Raw genomic sequence first — 25265 nt, 5'->3', positions numbered from 1 at the left:
GGTGTAGGAAGGACTAACATTGATTGAACACCCATAGTGCATTAGCATTTTGTAGATCATTTATGTATCTTCTTATTTAAATCTCATATCTTTTCTTTCTTTTTTTTTTTTTTAAGATTTTATTTATTTATTTGAGAGAGAGAGAGTGAGAAACAGCATGAGAGGGGAGAGGGTCAGAGGGAGAAGCAGGCTCCCTGCTAAGCCAGGAGTCCGATGTGGGACTTGATCCCTGGACTCCGGGACCATGACCCGAGCTGAAGGCAGTCGCTTAACCATCTGAGCTGCCCAGGTGCACCAAATCTCATATCTTTCTGAGACAGATATCTTTCTGAGGTGTTTTTTTTTTTTTTTTTTTTAATTAGAAAACTGAGATTCAGCGACATATTCGTAGTCACATATCTAGGTAATAACTCTTAAAACTGGTATTCAAACCCAGCCTGTCTTGCTCCTCAGTCTGGCTGTTTTCTGGAAACAGTGAACATAATTTAGGATTACTTTTATCAATGTCAATATTATGAAATGATGAAGGAACTCGAAATGGCATAGCACTTAAGATTTAAAAGACTGTGGACCTCACTTATAAAACTATTTCATTTTTGCTTTCTTCTCCTCTCCCCCCTTTTATTTACATGACTTTATGAGGCATGTAAACTTGACTTCCTTTTTAAAATAGTAAGTAAACCATCCTTCTTCTGTATATTTCTGATCCTCCAGAAAATCATTATCATCTGTTATTTCTGTGTTCTTTGGCTTGTTTACATCTTTTAAAGCCTTGTGATTTTCAAGTTGCTGACTTAATGGACTATAGGGTTTTTTATAATATTTTGTTTATGGTAGCTAGTCTCCAAAGATGGTCCTTAGTAAGGATCTTTAATCACATCTTGTGTTGTTTCTTTTCTCATTGAATCTGGGCTGGCCTATGCCTTATATTAACCAATAGAATGAGATGCAAATGAGGCTGTGTCAATTCTAGGCCTGGCTGTTAATAGGCAACTTCTGCTTGCTCTGTTTTGGATCTCTGAACTGTTATGTAACCAGCTTAGGTACTCAGCTGGAGAAATCACATGGAGAGTCCACACAAAGAAGAAAGGCCCTGAGACTACATTAGAGATAAAGCATCAGCCAACGCAGTGTCTCAGTTGAGCCTCTCCATCTGATTTTTACAACATTAGAGACTCCAAGCAAGACCAGCAGGAGACCTGCTCAATTGAGCCCAGTCAACCCACAGAACTGTGTGATATAAGAAAAAAAGTTGTTTCAAATTATTAAGTTTCGGAGTGGTTTGTTAAACAGGAACAAATAACTGGAACAGTGTTCTGGTTTATCTCTTAATTTTTTTTGTAATTGAGAGAAAAGTAACATAAAGTGAGATGAACAGATCATAAGTATACAATTTGCAGAGTATAACTATGAAACTAACAATCTAATCAATATATAGAAAATTTCCTTCACCCCAGAAAGTTTCTTCCTTCTTCCTTCTGGTCAGTGCTCACCCCTCATAGACAGTCACTGCCCTGTGTCAATTTATTTAATGGCTTTTTTGCCAAATTTACTTTCTTAATTTATTTAGTTTTATTTAATTAGTTTTTATTTAGAGGTCATAATGACATTTAATTTGTCTCTGTCCCACCTCCCTGCTGCTATAAATTGAGATTTAGAGGTAAAAAGTGGGGGAGATTGAGGAATAAAATAAAAATATATTCTTGAGTATTAAGAATTCTGATGAATATATATTTTTCAATATGTGTAAGAAGCACTTATTCATAATCATACTTCTTATTCATGGCTCTTTCCTATGCCCCAGGCTCTGTTATCCTATACCTTTATGGATTTTACATCCTTCATTTTTCAATCTCTGTGTGCCAGAACATCCTGGTTCAGCATCAACAAGCTAGGGCAGAGATAGTGGTATATTTCTTACAATGCTTTTAAAAAGATAAAATGAAAATTGGTCAACTAAAACTAACTAATTTAAAGAGAAAAAAGAATACAGACTAGTTGCTTGGCATACTGGTCTAATTCAGCTCTGACATGCCTGTGGAAAAAGAGAAAAATGGCTGGACCTTATCAGAAGTTCTGAGTCTTCTTTATGTACCTAGCATCAAGGAGTATTAAAGGAAGTCAATCTATCATGAGGGTTAGGTCCTGCCAGGATTTGCACAGGAAGTACAAAAGTGAGAGTATGCACCATGTGAATGACGGTTGAGCTTTAAAGCACTATAATCTGTGCTCATGTAAAATGTGGATCCTTGCAGTGCCTCAGGCTCTAAGAAATCAGATTCGCAACTTCTCTTTTTTTTGAGGAAGGACTGGTGACTGGTAGGAGGGGGTAGGCAGAGGGTAAAGCATAGAGAGAAAGAGAGAAGTTCCCCCTTAAAGATTGTTTCCTTTTATTTGAGGTTGTTTTTATGAAGTTCTTCAAATTTGCCTTAGAAATGATGTTGTACGGGAAGGAGTTATTACTATTTTGGGGATTAGAATCATTCCAGTGCAGTACTAATAATATTTCTAAGACATAATGTTTGTAAAGTGCCTAGCCTAGTTCCTGGTATACCGTAGGTGGCCAGTGAATACTAACTTCCCATTGGAGTTTAGAGAAGAGCATCAGAGTCAAGTGAGAGAAGGAACAAATGGCTTAGAAACGCATACATGAGCCAGAAGAAGAAGTAGGATTTAGATAGGCTGATATTGAGGAGGACATTTTGATAGTATGACCCAGATAGCAAGCCCCACTTTGAGTATAGGTGAAAAGTAGTAGAAAAGATGACTGTAAAGGTAATTTGTATCATATTTTGGAAAGTCTTTAGTATCACTGAGAAGTTCATAATAAATCTGTTAAGTAATGAGTCACTGAGGATGGTTTTTGGGCAGAAGAGTTACCCAATCAAAGCTGAGCCACGAGGAGATTAATTTGGCAGTGACATGTGGCATATGCTAGAGTGAAGAAAGACTGATGGCAGAGTATTGCAGTAATCCAAGCTGCATGAAAGCCTGATTCGTGTGTTTGATTTTCCATTCTTTTTTCCAGCAAATTCAAATACTTGCATCATCTTTATTATGAACACACATTTTTATTTATTTGTTTTTTATATTTACTTGTATTATAGCACTTTGGGGGGCACTTTCATAAGAATCACTGATTTTAAATTTTCTAACAACTCTTCAATATAAATGGCAACCCTCTTGGTTCCCCTCCCTCTTCGGTAGCTTTGTACTCTGTCATTCAATAAACTTTACTATCACTCAATAAACTTTGCTTTGCTGCCCAAAAAAGGAAAGAAAAATAAAAGAGTAGACCTAAATCTGTTGACTCCCAATTTCAGATTCTTTCTGTTTATATGCTCTTGCATTTTAGAAGCAGCTTTTAAGGCTACCATTCGCAGTCAGGAATTTCATATACTTGGGAATATTCAGGAATGTAATGGACAAGTGTTTTTCTCAGGAAATCGAGAACTATTAATGGTACCATAAAAAACCAAGAGGAGGGGCACCTGGGTGGCACAGTTGGTTGAGCAATCAACTCTTGGTTTTGGCTCAGGTCATGCTCTCAGGGTCGTGGGAAAAAAAAAAACAAGAGGATACTACCTTTTAGACACATACAGTTTAGTAGGAAGAAAATTGGAAGAATTAAGAGTTTGCAACTACAGTTGGGGATTGGGAATTGGGAGGTGGAAAACTGAGATGAGGATCTCTGAAAGATTTATTCACTACTTTCAGAGATCCTCAGGTGGCTGACATGATGGGGTTATAACATTTCCCTAGGAAACTTCAATCCACATTTATCAAAAGCACTAGTGTATTGTGTTACCTTGTCCCTAAATTACTTCATTGGAATACTCAATTACTTTAAATATTTAATTATCTAAGATGGAAGGAAATATAAGAAATTGGTAACATTTGTTGCATTTGGGAAAAGAGATTGGTGTCCGAGAAACTAGAATAGAATTTGTACCTTTTAAGTTTTATACCATCAGAACATTGTGTTGGAAAATAAATTAAAATTAAATTCTTTTCTCATGTCCTTTATGTGGATAGAATGTGTTTAAAATACTTAACTGTGTATGAATGTCACATAAATGGCCTGTATTTTCAGTTCATTGTCCATATATTTTGCTATTCTTGCAAAAAAATGCGTGTCTATAGTTGAGAATTAATGATTTGAAATTAAGAAAAAGGAATGCTGCTAGACTCTTAGTCTGAAATCCTTTAATTGCAAAACTACTTTTCTCTTTTCTCCTTTAGGTTGGGTGTTGAAAACAAAAACATATTTTAGTAGAAATTCGCCTGTATTATTGCTTGGAAAATGTTACCATTTTAAATATGAAGGTAAGTGCTAAATTTGTAACCCATTTAAAAATCTTTGTAGAAATTCATTGTGTAACTGTTTTCATTGGTTTATTTCCAGATTAATCTACTTTTGGCATATTTCTTTTTGTTTCTTACTTACACTTTTTTATTGTAAAACACACATAACATAAAATTTGCCATCTTAATAATTTTTAAATGTATAGTTTGGTGGTATTAAATACATTCATAATGTTCTGCTAATAACATTACCACCATTTAGCTCCAGAACTTTTCATTTTGTCAAACTGAAGCTCTACCCATTAAACAATAACTCCTCAACCTTCTCTTTCCCTCAGCCCCTGGCAACCACCATACTACTTTTTATGCCTGTGTCTTGGTATATTTCTTTTAAGAACCTGTATTTTATGTAACACAAAATATATTGCCATATGGTTTGGGTTTCTAGTAAACTCCTTGAGGATGAGAATCATGACCTCTTTTGTTATATCCCTCCTAGTTTTGGACTTATAATAGTATGAATGCTAAGTAAATATTATTTGAATTGATATCTTAATATTCTCTATCAAGTTCTCTGATAATTTTAAAGTATATGCTAATAATTAAAAGTATCACCTTAGTTAACCTAATAATGGTAGATTTTCCAATTCTTTTTTTTTTTTTAATTTTATTATGTTATGTTAGTCACCATACAATACATCATTGGTTTTTGATGTGGTGATCCACGATCCATTAGATTTTCCAATTCTTAAGGATGCTCCAGTTTCTGAAATTAATTGACTTTATTTGATGTTTTTAAGTTTCCACATTTACTCATCCTCTTAATAATTATCATATGTTTTCTTTTAATAATTATTATGTATTTTCTTTTAATAACTTATATCACTTAATGAGTACCTTCTGTGTGTCAGGCATCATGCTAAGCTCTTTGTGAAATGTCTTTAATTCTTACGACAAGCCTACAAAGTTGATTCAAATATCCTTACCTTATGAGTATGGAAACAGGAGATTAGAGAAGTTAAGTAATTTGTCCAAAGTCACACAGGCAGAGCTGAAATTTAAACCAAGACTACGTCTCACTTTACGACTGATGTTTTTTCTACTATATGTCTTTGCTTGATTTTGTGTGTATGAGTGTGAGTATGAGTGTGAATGTGTATGTATGTGTGTAAGAGAGAGGAGAGAATGTATGTGAGAGTATGTCATTATCAAGGCTTTTATTTTTGGTTGACCTATTTTGGCATATCATTTATCAGCAATTTTCTAAAACCTTTTAAATGTCGTGTATAATAACAGCTAACATTTATTATTTATTATGTGCTAGGCAGCATTTAATTTACATGTTTAACTGATTAAATCCTCACAGCATTCTTGAAGGATGAATAGCAAGGTGATGGACAAAGAAGGGATGCATTTTAGGTAAATAGAATGGCACAAGATATTAGAGAGTATATTTCAGAAACAGAGATGTCCAGTGTAGGTATGGTGGGAGAGAGTTCTGAAAAGAATCAAATTATGGAGGGGCTTCTTGAATGCAATACTAAAAAGTTATGTCATTTGTTTATAGGTAGAGGAGAATATGGGCTTTGGGGTCAGACATAAGTGCTTTGAATTTTGGCTCTTTACTAATTAGTTGTTACTTTAGGCAAATTATTTATTCTTCCTAAGTATTAATGATAACTGTTTCATAAGGGTTTAGTGATGTGCCTGGTACATATGAGCATCTTAAATAGTATTATTAGTCATGATATAGGAAATTGGAGAAAATATGTGTTAATTGACTACATTATCAGGTAAGGCTTCTGGTCAACAATAAGCTATAAGTAGTTTAAGTGTTCGGGGACTCAAAAGTTATACATGGACTACAGGGTTGGGGTTGGAGCGCCTAACCCCACATTGTTCAAGGATCAACTGTATTTTGCTTTGGTTTAGGAGTGGTGATAAAGGGAAGGAGAAAGGTGTGGGGATCTGGAGGGAGAAAGGAGAGGAGCTAGAAAGGTGGTAAGAGGCTGCGTGTTTAATGAGACATTCCCTTGTTGACATCCCCTGATCTTAAGTAAAGTCAGGTAAGCTTATGAAATGCTTGATCTAAGAGGAGTTCTTTTGGAAAGGGGATGAATTTGACATGTGGAATGAAGAAGACAACTCATATTGTAGTGCCTGGACACAGGGAGGACCATTAAAGCTTAAGCTATGGAGACTTAGCAGAAATCTTAGGCGCTAGCTTTGGACTCCTACATGTCACAGAATTTTTGGCATAAGCAAGGTTTTCTAAGTTTTCAGAGAGATAGAGTGGGGTGCCCAAGTTGGCTTCTTAATTGCAATGATTGTTATTATCTTAGATTTTTGAGCAACAAGAATGCCAAATTTCAGTGTAATCAGTAATCATATATTGAGAATGTACTGGTTAGGACATTGATCTTGCCCAGAAGGAGCACATAATAACCATAACTAAATACATGCTTTGGAAGAATAACTGATAGAAGAATGATTGGAAGTCAGTTAGTAGGCAAGATACAATGACTCTGATATAGGGTAGTGGAAATGGAAAGGAGGGGATGGATTTGACATATTTTAAAATAGTATCAACAGCATTTAACAAATGACTGGATTTAGTAACATGAGAGACAGGAGATAAAGAAGACTTAGAAACTACTGTCTTGGATGATAGGTAGTATTAGTAACCAAATGTGCTATACTAAAGGAAGCATGGGTTTGAGGGTACATTTAGTGTTTGAAGTAGACTATTTAGAAATGAACAGTCTGAATGAAGTAGGCTGTTTAGAACTGATCTGTATTTATTTTCAGAGGTGGCCTTTGAGGCCAAAGGGTAAGGTCATATTGATGGAAAGTATAGGTAGAGAACATCCATCTTTAAGGATATCCTGATAAGGAAGAATTAGTGAATGAAATTAAGAAGAAATAGGCAATATATAGGACAAAAACCCACAATGGTATATTATCATAGAGACCAGAGGAAAGAGAGTTTCAGGGAGAGTTTCAGGACAAAATGTCTAATGCTCAAAAGAGGCTGAGTAGGAAATAGCCTCGGTAGAGGCTCTAGGGTTTGTTAATGAGAAATTGCTGATGACTTTTGAGAGAGCAGTTTCACTAGAGTAGTAAAGATAGAAAAGTAACAGTAGCTAACCTACATTTACTGAGTGTGGGTCTGTGTTATGCATTGTTTTTTTTTTTTAAAGATTTTATTTGAGAGAGAGAATGAGATAGAGAGAGCATGAGAGGGGGGAGGGTCAGAGGGAGAAGCAGACTCCCCACTGAGCAGGGAGCCCAATGTGGGACTCGATCCTGGGACTCCAGGATCATGACCTGAGCTAAAGGCAGTCGCTTAACCAACTGAGCCACCCAGGCGCCCGCATTGTTTTGCTTTAAGGAGCTAGGGGGTTATGATATTTGGTAGAGAAGAATTTCTTATTTTTTAAAAAAGATTTTATTTATTTATTTGAGAGAGAGAGAGACGAGCGGGGGTAAGGGCAGAGGGAGAGAGGCAAACAGACTCCCTGAGCGGGGAGCCTGACACCGGGCTCGATCCCAGGACCCTGAGATCATGACTTGAGCCAAGGTCAGATGCATAACCGACTGAGTCACCCAGGTGCTCCAGAGAAGAACTTCTTATATAAAACATAAAATTACAGCCTATACAGGAAAATATTGATCAATTTGACCAAATACAAATTTAAAATATCTACATGACAGAAGACACTATAAACAAAGTTTCATAGCAAGCCAGAGAGAGAAGATATTTGCATGCGCTCTTTGATTCTCTTTTTGTGTGTATAGATATCTGTGTGTGTATCACATGATGATCTTTCTATCTCTCCATCTACTTCTTAAACAAAAGGGTAGTCTCCAAAATAATAATGAACTACAAATTAATATGAAGCACATAAACAATCCAAGAAAAAATGAGCCAAGATAATGAACAGGTGCTTTTTAAGTAGAAATCTGAATGGCCAAATATAGGAAAAGGCTATGTTAGTAATAAAGGGAGTTCAAATTAAAATGAGATATTATTTCTTAGTCATCAGATTTGCAAAAATTGAAAGGTTCCATGATACCAAATGTTAGCAAGGATGTGAAGAAATAGGAACTCAAGCACTGCTGATGAGAGGGTAAATTGGTACAACCTCTTCATGAAAAATTTGAGAGTACTTAGAAAAATTGAAAATATACACAACTTAGGACCCAGCAATTTGACCTTTAAGTATTTACCATAGAGAAGTTCTCTGTATGTGTGGAGAACACGTGTACAAGGATGTTTATTGTAGCTTTATTGAAATAAAAAGTTGGAAACAACTCAAGTATTCAGTAGTAGGAGATTTGATGAATAAGGTTATTCATTTATTCCACAAATATTTATTGAGAGTCTTATAATGTGCCAGGCACTGGAGTTAATGCTGAAAGTATGACAGGCATAGTCCTTACTCTCAAGGACCCTACTGTCCAGCAGATGAGAGACATTAAACAAATAAGTACAAAAGTTATCAATCCTGTTATGATATTTGTGACGAAGCAGAAGTATAGGCTGCTATAAAACTACAGAAGGAGACCAAATTGGAAAGGTTGCTAACAGATGTATTTCAAAGTAGCTTAAACAATAAGGGGATGTATTACCATACACAAGCAGAAGTCCTATGTAGGGATGGCTCTAGGTTGGTTAATTCAGTGCCTCTCTGACATCAAGAACACGTGTTCTATTCATCTTCTGACTGCTAATCTCAGCATGTTGGCCTTATCTTCACCTACCACTCTTTAAAGTAGCAAGTGTTTATTTCAGCACCAAGCTAGGATATATGACTGATATGACAGAATCCACTGGAAGAAAGACTTTTTCTTCTTTGTATTATTTCTTTATTACAAATATTGAATTTTTATTATGTTAATAATTTTATATTAAATCTTTAAATTTTGATATTATGAATTATTCACACATAGAGAAGATAAAAACCTTGTGTATATACTTTTGAGAGTAACAAAACTACTCAACAAGAAAAATACAATATTGCTTTTATTTATTTAACTTTTAGTTCAAGTATAATTAACACACAGTGTTATGTTAGTTTCAGGTATATAATATAATGATTCAACAATTATATCCATCACTCAGTGCTCATCACAATATGTGTATTCTTTTTTTTTTAAGATTTTATTTATTTATCTGACACAGAGAGAGAGACAGCTAGAGAGGAAACACAAGTTGGGGGAGCGGGAGAGGGAGAAGCAGGCTCCTGGCTGAGCAGGACCCTGGGATCATGACCTGAGCTGAAGGCAGACGCTTAGCTGAGCCACCCAGGTGCCCCTCAATATGTGTATTCTTGATCCCCTTCGTCTGTTTCACCCATCCCCCCAACCACCTCCCCTCTGGTAACCACCAGTTTGTTGTCTATAGTTAAATCCGTTTTTTTGTCTCTTTTATCCTTTGTTCATTTGTTTTATTTCTTAAATTCCACATATGAGTGAAATCATATGGTATTTGAGTAATTTTTTATCTTTGTGTTTTATCTTTATCTTCTTCTACCCAATTATAGCCCTCCCATGCCAAAAAAAACCCGCTATCGCAATGTTACCAATGATTTTGTATTTCTTGTTTCTGATTTTTTGAAAATGGAATCAAACTATATTTTGCTTCTGTTACTTGCTTATGGCTTTCAAGTTGTGTTTTTAAGAACTATCCATGTTGTTACAGGTAGTTCTAGTTTATTTTTATTGCTGCATAATATTCCACTGTATGAATTACTACAAATTATTCATTCTATTATTGATGGGCATTTGTTTTTAGTTTTTCACCATTATAAAAAATGTATATAGTATTTTCTTGCATCATTTATTGATTTTTAATTCAATTCCACTGTGGTCAGACAAAATACTTTCAATATTAATCAATAATAAAATGAGATCTTATTTATTTGAGAGAGAGAGCAAGAGAGTGTGCGCACAAGCAGGGGGGAGGGAGAGGAAGAGGGAGAAGCAGATTCCCCGCTGAGCTGGGAGCCTGATGTGGGGCTCAATCCCAGGACTCTGAGATCATGACCAGAGCCAAAGGCAGATGCTTAACCAACAGAGCCACCCAGGTGCCCCGATAGAACGAGATCTAAAAAATGTTCAAATTTCTGGAAATTAAGTGATACACCTCTATATAACTCATTTCTTCATGCATGCCATTTTTTAGTAAAAGTTATGATTCAAAAAGTTCCGAATTCTGGGATTTTATTTCCATAACATTTGGGCATAACCCTGGCAAGATCTAGAGCAACACAGATCCCTAAAAACAGTAGACATAGTACAAAAACCAACAACACACATAGGAAGACCACTTGATGTCTTACTTTCATGCCCTTCCTTATGTTCCACAAAGAGATCCCTAGGCAAAAGTCCATCCCTGAGATGGCTTCAGGTCAGAAAAAGCTTTTATCATTTTCTAGCCTCTGTGCTACCCTCTCTACTTTTTAAAAAGTGTTTTTTCCCTTTTTTCTTTTTTTTTTTTTTAAAGATTTTACTTATTTGACAGATAGAGACATAGCGAGAGAGGGAACACAAGCAGGGGGAGTGGGAGAGGGGAGAATCAGGCCTCCCGCCGAGCAGGGAGCCCGATGCGGCGCTTGATCCCAGGACCCCAGGATCATGACCTGAGCCGAAGGCAGACGCTTAATGACTGAGCCACCCAGGTGCCCCTCCCTTTTTTCCATGTACTATTTTCACTCCTAAGGCTAGAGATTGTCTATAGATGCTCCTCAACCCAAAAATTAGGAAAGAGAGAGCCTCATCTCTGTTCAATTTATGTTAAATAATTTTGGCCCCTATGATAGAACTGGTATGCCAGAGATAGCCTCAAATTTCAGTTTTTTCCTTAACAGTCTCTGGGCCCATCATGTCCTGAATCATCTAAGAGAAAACCTAGAAAAATCCTAGCCAGATGGGGGCATGGTGTCTGTGAAAAGATTAAGCTTACTTAGAATGAAATAAAATCCTTAATTGCTTCTCTCACAGATAATCTGTAAAATTAAATTTTGGTATTTCGTCAAGATAATACTAACTGGTAGGACCATTTGGATTTATATACTACAAATATTTTTTGGTAGTGTATTTTATTTATCTATCTATCTATCTAAGCCACCCAGGAACCCTTATAGTACAAATATTGACATAACAATGCACAACAGCGTATCTTACACTGGGAAGGAAGAATTGTGTAATATAAAATGAAGAGTTTGTAGCTCAGGAAAGGTAGCAAGATGAATTTAAAAGCTTGAAAGATCATGCCAGATTTAGCCTGGTTAAAATAATCTAATTTTTTGCAAATGTGTCCTAATATTAGTAGAAATAAAATAATAGAAGGCAGATTATCAAGTTTAAGAATCTTACACTTATTGTGGCACCTGGGGGGCTCAGTTGGTTAAGCTCCTGTCTTCGACTCAGGTCATGATCCCGAGGTCCTGGGATTGAGCCCCACATCTGGTTCCCTGCTCAGCGAGGAGTCTGCTTCTCCCTCTCCCTCTGGCCCTCCCCACTGCTCGTGCTCACACGCTCTCTCTTTCTTTCAAGTAAGTCAATAAAATCTTTAAAAAAAGAATCTTATACTTATTTATCATTATGAATAAATTCACTGTAGATGACTCAGAGGCTGGTAGGATGAAACTGGTACTTCCTAAGCACTTAAGATTTTTTTCTTTATCACCAGTTTGGAAAAATTTGATTATGATATGCACTGGTGTAGTTTTGTTCATGTTTCTTGTGCTTAGGTTTTGTTGAACTTCTTGGAACTGTTGATTCATAGTTTTCATCAAATTTGAATTTTTTTAAAAAGATTTTATTTATTTGAGAGAGAGAGAGAATGAGCAAGGGAGTGGCAGAGGGAGAAGCAGGAGAAGCAGACTCCCTGTTGAGCAGGGAGCCTGATGTGGGGCTCGATCACACGACCCCAGGATCATGACCGGAGCTGAAAGCAGATGCTTAACTGACTGAGCCACCCAGGCACCCCTCAAATTTGAAATTTTTTCAGTCATTTTGTCTTCAAATATTTTTTCTTTCCTTCCCTTTCTTCTCTCTCCTGGGTCTCCAATTATACATATATTTTCATGGATGAAATTCTGCCACAGCTCACTGATGGTTGTTTATTTTATTTTTAAAAAAAGATTTTATTTATTTTAGAGAGAGAGTGCGAGTGGGGGGGAGGGGAAGAGGGAGAAGGAGAGAGAAAATCTCAAGCAGACTCAGCGATGAGCGCAGAGCCCGACTTGGGACTTGATCCCATGACCCTGAGATCATGACCTGAGCCGAAATCAGGAGTTGGACCCTTAACTGACTGAGCCACCCAGGCGCTCCTGCTGGTCCTTTATTTTTAAAAAATTATTCTTCTATAAAAAAAAATAAGAAAAATAAAAATTATTTTTCCTCTCTGTGTTGTATTTTGGATCGTTCTTATTGCTGTGTCCTCAAGTTCACCAGTCTTTCAGTCTTTTCCTTAGCAATGTCTAATCTGCCATGAATCCCAGTCATATATTTTTCATCTTGGACATTGTAGTTTGTATATCTAGAAGTTCCATTTTTTTTGTCTTCCTTTTCTCTAGTTACCTTTTGGAACATATATAAAATAGTTGTAATAACTTTTTTAATGTCCCTGTTTGCCAATTCTAACATTTGTATTAGTTCTGGTTCAGTTTTTATTGATTGAGTATTCTCCTTTTGGCTTGTGTTTTCCTGTCACTTTGCATGCTTAGTAATCCTTGACTGATTGCCAGACATTGTATTATTTGCCTTGTTGGGTGCTGGATATTTTTGTATTCCTTCCAGTATTGCATTGTGTGCATGTGCCAAACTTTATCTGTTTTACTCTTGGGGGGCATTTGGGTAATTTTCAATTTTTGGCAATTGTTAAGACTGCTGCTGTGAATATTCTAGTACATGTGCTTTGGTGAATGAGCATGTGTATGGATTTTCATTCAGTATGTATACCTGGGAATGTAATTGCTGGATCATAGGGTATTCATATGGTCAGCCTCAGTAGGTACTACCAAATACTTTTATAAAGTAGATGTGCCAATTGGTATTCCTACTAGGTGTTTGTAATAATTCTACTTGCCTTATGTCACCATTACTTGATATTTTTCTTTTTTATTAGAGCTACATTTTGATTTTATGTTTTTTAAGATTTTATTTATTTATTTGACAGAGAGAGACATACCGAGAGAGGGAACACAAGCAGGGGGAGTGGGAGGGGGAGAAGCAGGCTTCCCGCCAAGCAGGAAGCCCGATGCGGGGCTCGATCCCAGGACCCTGGGATCCTGACCTGAGCCGAAGGCAGACGCTCAACGACTGAGCCACCCAGGCGCCCCTACATTTTGATTTTAATTTGCATTTCTCTGATAACCAATGGAATGAGCATATTTTCATAAACATTTTTCCATTTGGATATATCTTCTATTAGATTATCTATTTCTTATTGATTCATTCCTAAGTTTTCTTTATATATTCTAGATATGAATCCTTTTTTGAATTTATCTATAGGAAATGTCTTCTTCTAATCTATTATTTTTTCATTCATTTAATGTTATCTTTGGAAGAAAAGTAGTTCTTAATTTTAATATAGTCTGGTTAACTATTTTACCTCCTTAAATAGTTACTACTATTGTGTTCTGTTTAATAAATCCTTGCTTAGTTTAGGACAAGATGTTCTCTCTAGTATTTTGAAGCTGTCATTTCTTTGTTCTCTCTGGTTTTTTTTTTTTTTTTTAAGATTTTATTTATTTATTTGACAGAGAGAGACACAGTGAGAGAGGGAACACAAGCAGGGGGAGTGGGAGAGGGAGAAGCAGGCTTCCTGCTGAGCAGGGAGCCCGATGCAGGGCTCGATCCCAGGACCCTGGGACCATGACCTGAGCTGAAGGCAGATACTTAACGACTGAGCCACCCAGGTGCCCCTCTCTGGTTGTTTTTCAGATCATTTCTTTGTCTTTTGTGTGAACTTTATTTTACTCTACTTGGAATTCATATCTTTCTTAAAATCTGAAATATTTTCAACCACTTTTTATTTATATCTATTCCCCATTCTTCCCATTCTTTCCAGCATCTCTGATAAATCTTTGTTAGATTTTTTTTCGTGTCTCTGAAATTCTTTGTTTTTTCACATATTCTATTACTTTGTCTCTCTGTGCTGTATTATTAGTAACTTTAGCTTTTAAATTATCTCCTAAGTGGTGTATAATTTTCTGTTTAATCTTACACCAAATTTCTATTTTTAGTTATTATATATTTCATTTCTAGCAGTTCCGTTTGGTTTTCTTTTCTATGTGCCTGGTCAATTTTAATAGTCTGTTTTTTTGTTATTTGTCTAACCTTCAGTACCCTTCTATTTTTTAAACATATGCATACTTACTTTATCCTGTATCTGATAATTACAAGAGCTATAGTCTTTGAGGGCTCATTTTATAATTTGTTTACTTGTAATTACTTCTCATATTAGCTTGTTTAATTGTGATAGTCAGCCTTGATTGAACCCTCAATGTTAATAGCAGTTCTCTTCTGTTTCCTTTATCAGCTTTCATTTCATTCTTCGTTGTGGTTCTTTGTGACTTCCCATGCTTCGTAAGGCTCTGATCTCACATTTCTCCCTTCATAAAAAACAAAAGCAAAGCAAAACAAAAATTTAAAAACCCTCTTCCTTTGGTTCCATTTATCTTACATTCACCTGACAACTGTTTATTGCACATCTACTATGAACTGAATGAATTCTGTGCTAAGTGCTGAAGCTTTAGGGGTGCAGAAGAAAACATTCCCTCTCTTCTAGTGTACTTGAAGTTTGGAAGGGAGGCAGATGTAGATAAATATTATAGATATAATTAATTAAGATTGTGAAAAGAAAAGTCAGTCAAAGAATGGGATAGTAGGGGCAGTATTAGTATAGTGGAAAGTCAAGAGGACAATGAAGTTCATTTAGTACTAGCAATTTTCCAATAATATTTAGAGTAAATTTTTTTGGGGTGGAGGGGGCAGAGGGAGAGAGAGAATCCTAAGCAGGCTCCACACCCAGCCCAGAGCCCGATGCAGGGTCCATCTCCTGACCCTGAGATCATGACGTGAGCCAAAATCAAGAGTCAGAGGCTTAACCAACTGAGCCACCCAGGTCCCTGTAAATTTTATATTTGGAGTAAATTTAGAGTAAACATTTAGAGTAAATTTAGAGTAATTTTAGAGGCTAGATCTTAAAAGGATGAAGAATTAATCACTTTGTCAAGGTAGGAGATTAGGAACTATATGTTTGGCAAGCCACAGGATGAGGTGCGAGAGTTATGTACTGTTGTATCAAATTTCAAACAAATTTAAATGTCTCTAAAGTAGAAATTTTGGACATATTTGTAGGGCCATGTTCAATTTCTAGGCATTTTTATTTGTAATTAACTTCAAATATTGAGAGAAATTCATTGATAATGGGGGCTTGGCAGTCATTCTTTTTATTGTCATTGAAACTGTATGCCACAAGTTAGCTCCATTAAGCTGAATATTATGAAGTTTAGGTGATTGTAATTTTTTCAGAATGAACTTGAGGAAGGATAGGTGCAGCAAGGATAAAGAATAAAAGCATGATAAAACTGCTTTAACATCCTGCAGAAGGGCATTGGAAATTGAACTCCTTGGAATTGAAAGTTGTAGGCAGATTTATCTATCCACCTGTCCACCCACCCAAACCAAGTAACATTTATTAGGATCTACTTGTTTTAGGCACTGTGCTATATGCTGAGGTTGTAAAGGTGACTAAGATATTTTCTCTAGGAATAATCAAGCAATGTCCGTTCATTTTGAGAGAGTAATCAAGGAATGTTAGTTCATTTGAGCCCCAGTATTTTGTAAATTATTGGGCAAACAGTGACCACAATTTTTACATAGAAATTGTATTACAGATAATCAATTTGAAAAAGCTTTTTAAAATGATATATGTGGGTGGGAGCAGTTTTTAAAAAAATGTATTCAGCATGAAAGGGTAACTATATATTTAGGAATTTTATATTCTTACTCTTTAGCTTCTTAGTTTTGATTTTATAATTTGAGTATAAATATTCATGACAATAAATACAATGTGCACATTTTATTTGATTTTTAGAACTAGTTTATGTGATTACATTCAGTTTTACATATTGACAAATCATATTTTATTTGCAAACCTCATTTTAGAGAGCACTAATATGTATATCCTGAGCCAAATGAGGCAAAAAGAAAAGGTATTTTTATGTTATCCCCTCATAAAAGAGTTGATTGTATTTGGAATATAGGATATTATTATTAACAGTATTACTGATGAAACCTTTTATTAGCTAGTTCAAGAGTGTACAAAACATTTCAGCATCCATTCTCATTTGATTTTCATAATAGCCTGATTAGGCAGAATAACATTTATCTTCATTTAAATTGAAAAAAAGTGTTAGAAAAACTGTAATATACTTCATATCTTATGGACAGTAATGGGAACATAATACCATTATTGATGTTTCTTTGCATATATTTAGACTATAGTTTATATTTTTATTTTGTAGATGAAAATAAACTGTTACCTGCAAGATCAGGATGTACAATAGAAGATCATGTAATTGCAGGAAACGTAGAAGAATTTCGTAAAGATTTCATTTCAAGAATATGGTTGACCTACAGGGAAGAATTTCCTCAAATAGAAGGCTCAGCTTTAACAACAGACTGTGGTTGGGGCTGTACATTAAGAACTGGCCAGATGCTGTTGGCTCAAGGACTCATACTACACTTCCTTGGTAGAGGTAAACCAAATCTCTGTTTTTGGGGGGATTTTTGTTTTGTTCTTTGTTTTGGGGAGGCAGGGACAGAGAGAGAGGGAGAGAGAGAATCTTAAGCAGGTTCCATGCCCAGCGCAGAGCCTGACGTGGGGCTCAATCTCAGAACCCTGAGATCATGACCTGAGCCAAAATCAAGAGTCAGAGGCTTAACCGACTGAGCCACCCAGGGGCAACCTGCTTGTTTTTTTTAAATTTGAACTCCAGCTTGCAAACTGTGTAAAATTTCTTATGGTTAATTTCTTGGCTTCCTGATGTCTTCTAAAAGTTGTAACTAATCTAGCATATTCCATATTTATTGAACTAGGCTAGGTATGACTTACATGTAAGTATAAGTTTTTAGTAGCCTTTGGATTTTTTGTTGTTGTTGTTATTATTTAGTTCTTTTTGATTGAATTATCTGGATCATCTCCAGTTCAGTAAATCTTGAGCAGGTCAATGGCAGTGACTTTGAGCAGATAGCTGATATTTTTATATTATTTAAATCTTAAGAAATTTAAACCGCTTTCTTTATTTTCTCTCTGTATATCAATAATGCTTTAAAATGTTTTTATCTTTACAAATATGATTATAATCAGTTAACTTGATTAGGCATATTCTTAATAAGGTTATCATGCTTAGTCTTTTAAGACTTTCAAAAATGTCATTGATACTTCTTACATATATCTATTTTTAAAAAAGAAAAACCTTTCTTACCATTTTTAATAATTTGTACATTTGTAGGAAGATTTTAGTTTAGTATTTTAGGCTATCATATATGGTTATTACTAAGTATTATCACATTTTTAGAGTGTTAGATAATTTCCCTGCAATGCATGGCAAATATTTGGTAACCTTTCTATAGGGATTATTGATGAGATTATTTAGAGAGAATGTTTATTCAAGAGTGGTATGGATAATACAAAGAAAAAGAATTTTTAAACTTTCTCTAGGATGATTTATTTATAGTCTTGTGCAATCATGGGCAAGAATTGGGATTTTTTTATAGTCCTAACTAGTTCTCTGAATCTATGATTCATTTTGTTAACTTAAAGTTACATGTGTGCTTGGAACTGTCTTGTCATAAAAACTGTTAAGTAGTGAATATAGTTGGTTTTGGGGGTATCTTTGATCTTTAATGACTTCTATTTATTAACTTTTCATTTACTAGAGAATTGATATTACTCCCTAAACAATGATTATTTTGAAAGGATTGTTTGAGAAAAGAACAAAGAAAAGAAATTTAAAATTTCCATGGTTAAGACTTCTATTTTAACATATAATCAAAGCAAAATCTACTTTCTGAAGTTATTCTCTCATTAATGTTAGTGAATATGTTTATTGTGCGTTTGGGTAGTCAAGATTGGATATCTGATAAATAGTACTGGTAAGGGAGTATAAAAGTCCTCATTCCATTTCAGCACTGTCAAAGAAAAGAAAAGAAAGAAAAGCATTTTCCGGAGTTGTTTATTTGTACCTGAGTTTACTATTTTTTTAAAAATTATTTCTCAATATTATTTTTTAAATTTTATCTCAAAGCTTTATTGAGATATAATTTACATAACATAAATTCACTCATTTAAAGTGAACAATTCAGTGGTTTTGGTATGTTTCCAGGGTTCTGCAACCATCACCATCACCTAATTTTAGGACATTTTCATCATCCCCAAAAGAAACCTCATATCCTTTGGCAGTCACTCCCAATACCCTGCTTGCCATATGCAACCATTAATCTACTTTCTGTCTCTGTAAATTTGCCTACTTCTGAGTTTACTATTTTAGTTTAGTAACCTGTATGACTTTAAATGCTATCTACTTATCTTAGTACAATTGTTAAAATCTATTAAAAGATCTGAACACCTTGCTTTGGAACTACTATAGCTTGGACCTGGCCTGATGCTTTGAACATTGAAAATTCAGACTCTGAATCATGGACTTCCAACACTGTAAAAAAATTTACTGCATCATTTGAAGCATCACTTTCAGGGGAAAGAGAACTCAAAACCCCAACAGTTTCTCAGAAGAAAACAATCAGGAGATATTCTGATGATCATGAAATGAGAAATGAAATATATCACAGGAAAATCATCTCTTGGTTTGGTGATTCCCCTTTGGCTCTCTTTGGTTTACATCAACTAATAGAATATGGAAAGAAGTCTGGGAAAAAAGCCGGAGATTGGTATGGACCAGCTGTGGTTGCTCATATTTTAAGGTAAAATTGTATTAAAATCTTTCATCTTATGACAGAGGTCCTTAGGCTCAGAGATACTGATTTTTGCAGTGCATATATGTAATTGGAACTTTTAAAGTCTTACTGTTTGAGAATATTCGTAAGGAAGCATTCATTTGCTAAAAACAAGACATTGCAACTCTAGTTACATTTAATATATCTGTGACAAATTTTTCCTTTTTTGTTCATGGGGATAGATATCCAGGGTCTCTTTCTAACCAGATTTTCATTAGACTACCTTATTGGAATGTTCTAAAAACTAACAACTCTTTCAACCTTGGAACATGCATAACATTATAGTTGTTTTTTTTTTAATAGTGTAACCTGGGGGCTGTAATGTACTGATAGTGTAATGAAATGTCAAGAGCTAAAATTGATGTTTTCAGCATTTCTTTGCACACATCAAATTCTTGTGAATTGTAAATGTGTGGGACTATTAATATTATAATTATATCATAGTAAAAGTAAAGGGTCTGTGACATTCAGAGTAGTTAGAAAAAGTCGAAAGTCAAATCTCACTGTACCTCAGCCTTATATGTGCCATTTGGATACTGCTTAATTTAAAAAAAAAATTATCTTATTTGTTGTGTGCCCCGTTGTTGTAAATGGAATCATTAATATGTCACCCAAATATAGTATGTTATAGTAAGTTTACTCCATTTAAAATAATACATAAATTAGAAATTATTATAAATTTTTTTGCATATTAGCTGGCTTTTATATTTTATAGGCCAGATGCTTACAAATGGAAATGTATTTGTCTAATGTTATTAAATGGATTGTTAATAATAATATCAAGTCCTGCTTGGTATGATATTTATAAAAGCATAATTATAAAAGCTTAGTTTCTACTCTTCACGGTATTATGTTCTATACCCCAGGGATCAGAACACTTTTTCTGTAAAAGGCCTCATGGTAAATATTTTAGACTTTACAGGCTATAAAGAGCTCTGTTGACCATTTTTCTTTTCTTTTTTTGTTTTACAACCCTTCAAAACTGTAAATGCCATTCTTAGCTTGCAGGTTGTACAAAAATAGGCCACAGGTTGTATTTGGCCTATGGGCCATAGTTTGCCAATCCCTCTTCTAAATTAACACATACAAACATAAATAATAAGTCATGTGAAATTAAAAAATTATAAAGATACAGTTAAATAAAAATATTTCTATTTCTCTAATTTGTGTAATTTCTTTTTACAGATATTGTGACTTTTTTCAAATCATGTGCACCATTGAGAACATTATATTCATTCAGAAATATTTTTCAACTTGCAGTTTTACTTATAGAATTCTAAGACTCAAAATTAGGAAATTCATTTGTTCAGGTTACATAGGTTTTTGAGTGAAGGGGGAAAAAAGTCATGCATTTATTTATTTATTTATTTTAAACATTTATTTATTTATTTGAGAGAGAGTGAGCGGGAGGAGGGGAGAGGCAGAGGGAGAGAGAGAGAGAAAAAATCTCCAGCAGACTCCCCGCTGAGCATGCAGCACATCTGGGGCTTGATCTCATGACCCTGAGATCATGATCTGAGCCGAAATTGAGTCCAAGGCTTTACCAGCTGAGCCACCCAGCCACCCTGTAACTTATAGTTTAATGTTCTTTGAGTAATTTATTTTTTAAAAAGATTTTATTTATTTGACAGAGAGAGAGAGAGAGCAAGCACAAGCAGGGGGAGCGGCAGGCAGAGGGGGAGGGAGAAGCAGGTTTCCCGTGGAGCAGGGAGCCCGATGCGGAGCTTGATCCCAGGACCCTGGGATCATGACCTGAGCCACTCAGGCACCGCTTTTTTGAGTAATTTAGTGTAATACTCTACTTAGAAAGGATTGACCAGATTTTGATACCATTCAGATAATAGTTTTGAAAGCAGACACTATAGGTTAAATAAGTAAAAAAAAAAAAAAAAAAAAGATGGCTTTCTTTCCCCTTAAATCTTTATTTTTTAAAAAATTTTTTAAAAAGATTTTATTTATTTATTTGACAGAGAGAGACACAGCAAAAGAGAGAACACAAGCAGGGGGAGTGGGAGAGGGAGAAGCAGGCTTCCCGCCGAGCAGGGAGCCCGATGTGGGGCTCAATCCCAGGACCTCAGGATCATGACCTGAGCCAAAGGCAGACACCTAACAACTGAGCCACCCAGGCACCCCTCCCCTTAAATCTTTAATTATTAACTGGAAATGTTAGGCTTTTAAAGGATGATACATGTTGTTTTTTTAGAAAAGCAGTTGAAGAAGCAAGACACCCTGATTTACAAGGAATAACTATTTATGTTGCACAAGACTGTACAGGTGAGGAATGTATATAATTCTAATTTTTATCTGATTATTTGGTTATACCTTTTTATTTAGATTTAATTGGCATATGACATATTAGTTTCAGGTGTACATTATAATGACTTAATATTTGTATATATTGTGAAATGATCACCACAGTAAGTCTGATTAACATCTGTCACCATACATAGTCACAAAAATCTTTTTTTTTGTGATAAAAACTTTTAAGATCTACTCTCGTAGCAACTTTTAAAAAAGTATTTTATTTGAGAGAGAGAGAGCACAAATGGGAGGGGCAGAGGGAGAAGGAGAGGGACAAGGACAAGTAGACTCTACGCTGAGCAGGGAGCCAGATATGGGGCTTGATCCCAGGACCCCAGGATCACCACCTGAAACCTGAGACCAAAGGCAGACGCCCAACCGGTTGAGCCACCCAGGTGCCCCCTTAGCAACTTTCAAATATAACAACATAATATTATGAACTGTAGTCCCCATGCTGTATGTTACATTCTCATGACTTATTTATTTTATAGCTGGAAGTTTGTATCCTTTTTTTTTTTTAAAGATTTTATTTATTTATTTGACAGAGAGAGATAGTGAGAGAGGGAACACAAGCAGGGGGAGTGGGAGAGGGAGAAGCAGGCTTCCCGCGGAGCAGGGAGCCCGATGTGGGACTCGATCTCAGGACCCTGGGATCATGACCTGAGCCGACGGCAGACGCTTAACGACTGAGCCACCCAGGCGCCCCTGGAAGTTTGTATCTTTTGACCCCCTTTCCCCACTTCACCCTCTTCCCCACCCCCTGCCTCTGGAAACCAGCAATCTGTTTTCTGAAGGGAAGGCTCATTTGATTAAAGTATCTATTAGGTCAGAAGAGTCAGAGATAGGGATGGTCATGTGTGTGCTGCCTCAGAAAAATTAGAGAATTTAAAGGTTTATAATTAGAATCCATTACTGAGTAGTTTGGAAAAAGTAAGATGATAGAATTGAAATATGGAAAGAACTGTTGTTGCGTTTTTGTACCTTTGGTTTAGATTGATTATGGGAGATAGGGAAGCTGCTGAACGGAAGAATTTGATAGCTCATAACCTAAATTTGGAATTTAAAGGGAAGAAGTGGGGCACAAGGGGCAGAATTTGTTAATCAGCTAACTGTACAAGAGCAGAAGAGTTTGGTTTTCTTCAAACAGGGAGTTTGAAGAAAGTTTTTTTGTTGTTGTTGAACAAAACAAAATAAAGTTTTGTCTATATTTGGTTCTACAAAATCCTCCCATTTTCTCTTGAAGTATTCTACTTAGGCTGTCACACCCCTCACTCTACCCAAACTGCTCTCATCAATAATTTAATCTCGGGCGCCTGGGTGGCTCAGTTGGTTAAGCGACTGCCTCCGGCTCAGGTCATGATCCTGGAGTCCCGGGATCGAGTCCCGCATCGGGCTCCCTGCTCGGCGGGGAGTCTGCTTCTCCCTCTGGCCCTCCCCCTCTCATGTGCTCTCTCTCTCTCATTCTCTCTGTCTCAAATAAATAAATAAAATCTTTAAAAAAATAAAAAATAATAATTTAATCTTGCTAAAAATCCAGTGGTCACTTCTCAGAGTCCTCACATCACACAATCTACTAGCAGCATTTGACACAGCTGACCACTTTTTCCTCCTTGTAATGTTTTGTTTACTTCATTTCTAGAACGCTACTTTTCAGGTTTTCCTTCTACAGTGTACACTCCTTCACAGTGTTCTTTGCTGATTTTCCTTATCTCACTGATCTCTAAAATTGCACTCGGCCTTTAGACCTCTTCTCCTGTACACAGATTTGAATTCACCTGGTCTCATGGCTTTACAGGACCATCTATATGCTGTCAACTCCCAAATTTATAGGACCTCTCACCAAATCCAGGCTTTTATATCCATAACTGCCTACTCATCCTCCCCGCTTGCATGTTTAATAGATATCTGACACTTACCATGTCTAAAACTGAATTCCCGATTCTCCTACTCTTTCCCCTCCTATAGTTGTCTATAGTATGTCTTTGTAAATGGTATGTCTCTTACTCTGTTTACTTATACCAAAGCCATTCAAATCACCTATGAGTCCCTTTTTTTCTTCTCCCATCTTGCATTTAACATATTAAGGAGTTCTTTAACTTACTGATCACTTTTAACCAGCTCCACATGACCATCCCATGATTGTTCCCTATCTTCACAATTACTGCCCTTGTTCAAGCTACTATCATCTCTTGTTAGATTACTGCGGCTACTTTCTTTTCTTTCTTTACTTTTTTTTTTTAAGATTTATTTATTTGAGAGAGAGAGAGAGAGAGAGAGCATGTGAGCGTGGTGAGGAGGGGGAGGGACAGAGGGAGAGCCAGAGAGAGACTCTCAAGCAAACTTCCCACTGAGTGTGGAACCCGATGCAGGGCTTAATCTCAGGACCCTATAGATCATGACCTGAGCTGAAATCAAGAGTTGGATGCTTAACTGACTGAGCCACCCAGGCGCCCTATTTTCTAATTGTTCTCTGTGCTTCAGCCCTTGCCCCTACAGCCTGTTCTCAACACAGGAACCACACTAGTAAAGTGTAAGTCAGATTAGGACATTCCTTCTCTTAAAAACTCTTTAATAGCATGCTGTCTCACTCAAAGTAAAAACTGCAGTCTTTAAAATGGCCTTTAAGAGTTCATGCAATCTGGGGGCACCTGGGTGGCTCAGACGGGTAAGCATCTGCCTTCGGCTCAGGTCGTGATCCCAGGGTCCTGGGATTGAGACTCTCATTGGGCTCCCTGCTCAGCGGGAAGTCTGCTTGTCTCTCTCCCTCTGCCCCTCACCCTCGCTCGTGCTCTCTCTCTCTCTTGCTCTGCTCTCTCCCAAATAAATAAATAGATAAAATCTTAAAAAAAAAAAAAGTTCACAGAATCTGTCTTCATTCTCCCCCAGTGTTTCACTTTATCTCCTAACCTTATTTTGTATTATTTTACACCTTGCCAACTTCCCTCCAGAAACACAGGCCTCTTGTTCCTGGAATATGCTGGCTATGATTCTGCCTTAAGGCATTTGCATTGACTGATCTTTATACCTGGAATGCTCTTCCCCCAAGTTTTGGCATTTTTTGGTTTCTTACTTCGTCTTGACTTAAATGTTATGTTTTTCCTAAGGCCCTCCTTACCACCTTATTTTAACCCCCCATGCCCACCCCCCACGCCTACATTTCCTAGCCATCTTTCTCCCTTTTTCTTCAAAGCACTCATCACCATCTGACATCTTTTTTAAAGATTTTATTTATTTGAGTGAGAGAGAGCGTACACAAGTGGGAGGGAGTGGCAGAGGAAGAGGGAGAAGCAGACTCACTGACGTGGGGCTTGATCCCAGCATTCTGGGATCATGACCTGAGCCGAAGGCAGATGCTTAACCGGCTGAGCCATCCAGGCGCCCCAACCATCTGACATATTTTTTTTTTTTTTTTTTTATTCACTTGAGACACAGATACAGAGAGGGAGAGAGAGAGCATGAGCAGGGAGAGAGGCAGAGGGAGGAGGAGAAGCAGGCTCCCGCTGAGCCAGGAGCCCGATGTGGGGCTCGATCCCAGGACCCTGGGATCATGACCTGAGCCGAAGGCAGATGCTTAACCATCTGAGCCACCCAGGCGCCCCTGACATATTTTATATTTTACTAATTTA

General features: G+C 36.3%; 1 protein-coding gene across 2 annotated transcripts in view; it reads left to right on the top strand.

Annotated features, from left to right (window-relative positions):
- ATG4C (autophagy related 4C cysteine peptidase) overlaps window positions 1–25265 on the top strand; it is an 88627-nt gene that overhangs the window by 29109 nt on the left and 34253 nt on the right. For both annotated transcript variants that reach the window (XR_004302133.1, XM_032427377.1), the window contains exons 3-6: window positions 4243–4326; window positions 16848–17081; window positions 18975–19305; window positions 21542–21612. Coding sequence is in view for 1 of the 2 variants with exons in the window: in XM_032427377.1 (XP_032283268.1) it covers window positions 4243–4326; window positions 16848–17081; window positions 18975–19305; window positions 21542–21612 (720 nt within the window). In the remaining variant the exon portion in view is untranslated. The remainder of the gene's footprint in view (window positions 1–4242; window positions 4327–16847; window positions 17082–18974; window positions 19306–21541; window positions 21613–25265) is intronic.

This window comes from Phoca vitulina, unplaced genomic scaffold, assembly GCF_004348235.1.
Source record: "Phoca vitulina isolate PV1807 unplaced genomic scaffold, GSC_HSeal_1.0 scaffold2, whole genome shotgun sequence".
NCBI classification, from domain to species: Eukaryota; Metazoa; Chordata; class Mammalia; order Carnivora; family Phocidae; genus Phoca; species Phoca vitulina.
This window is presented reverse-complemented; position numbering and strand designations above follow the sequence as displayed.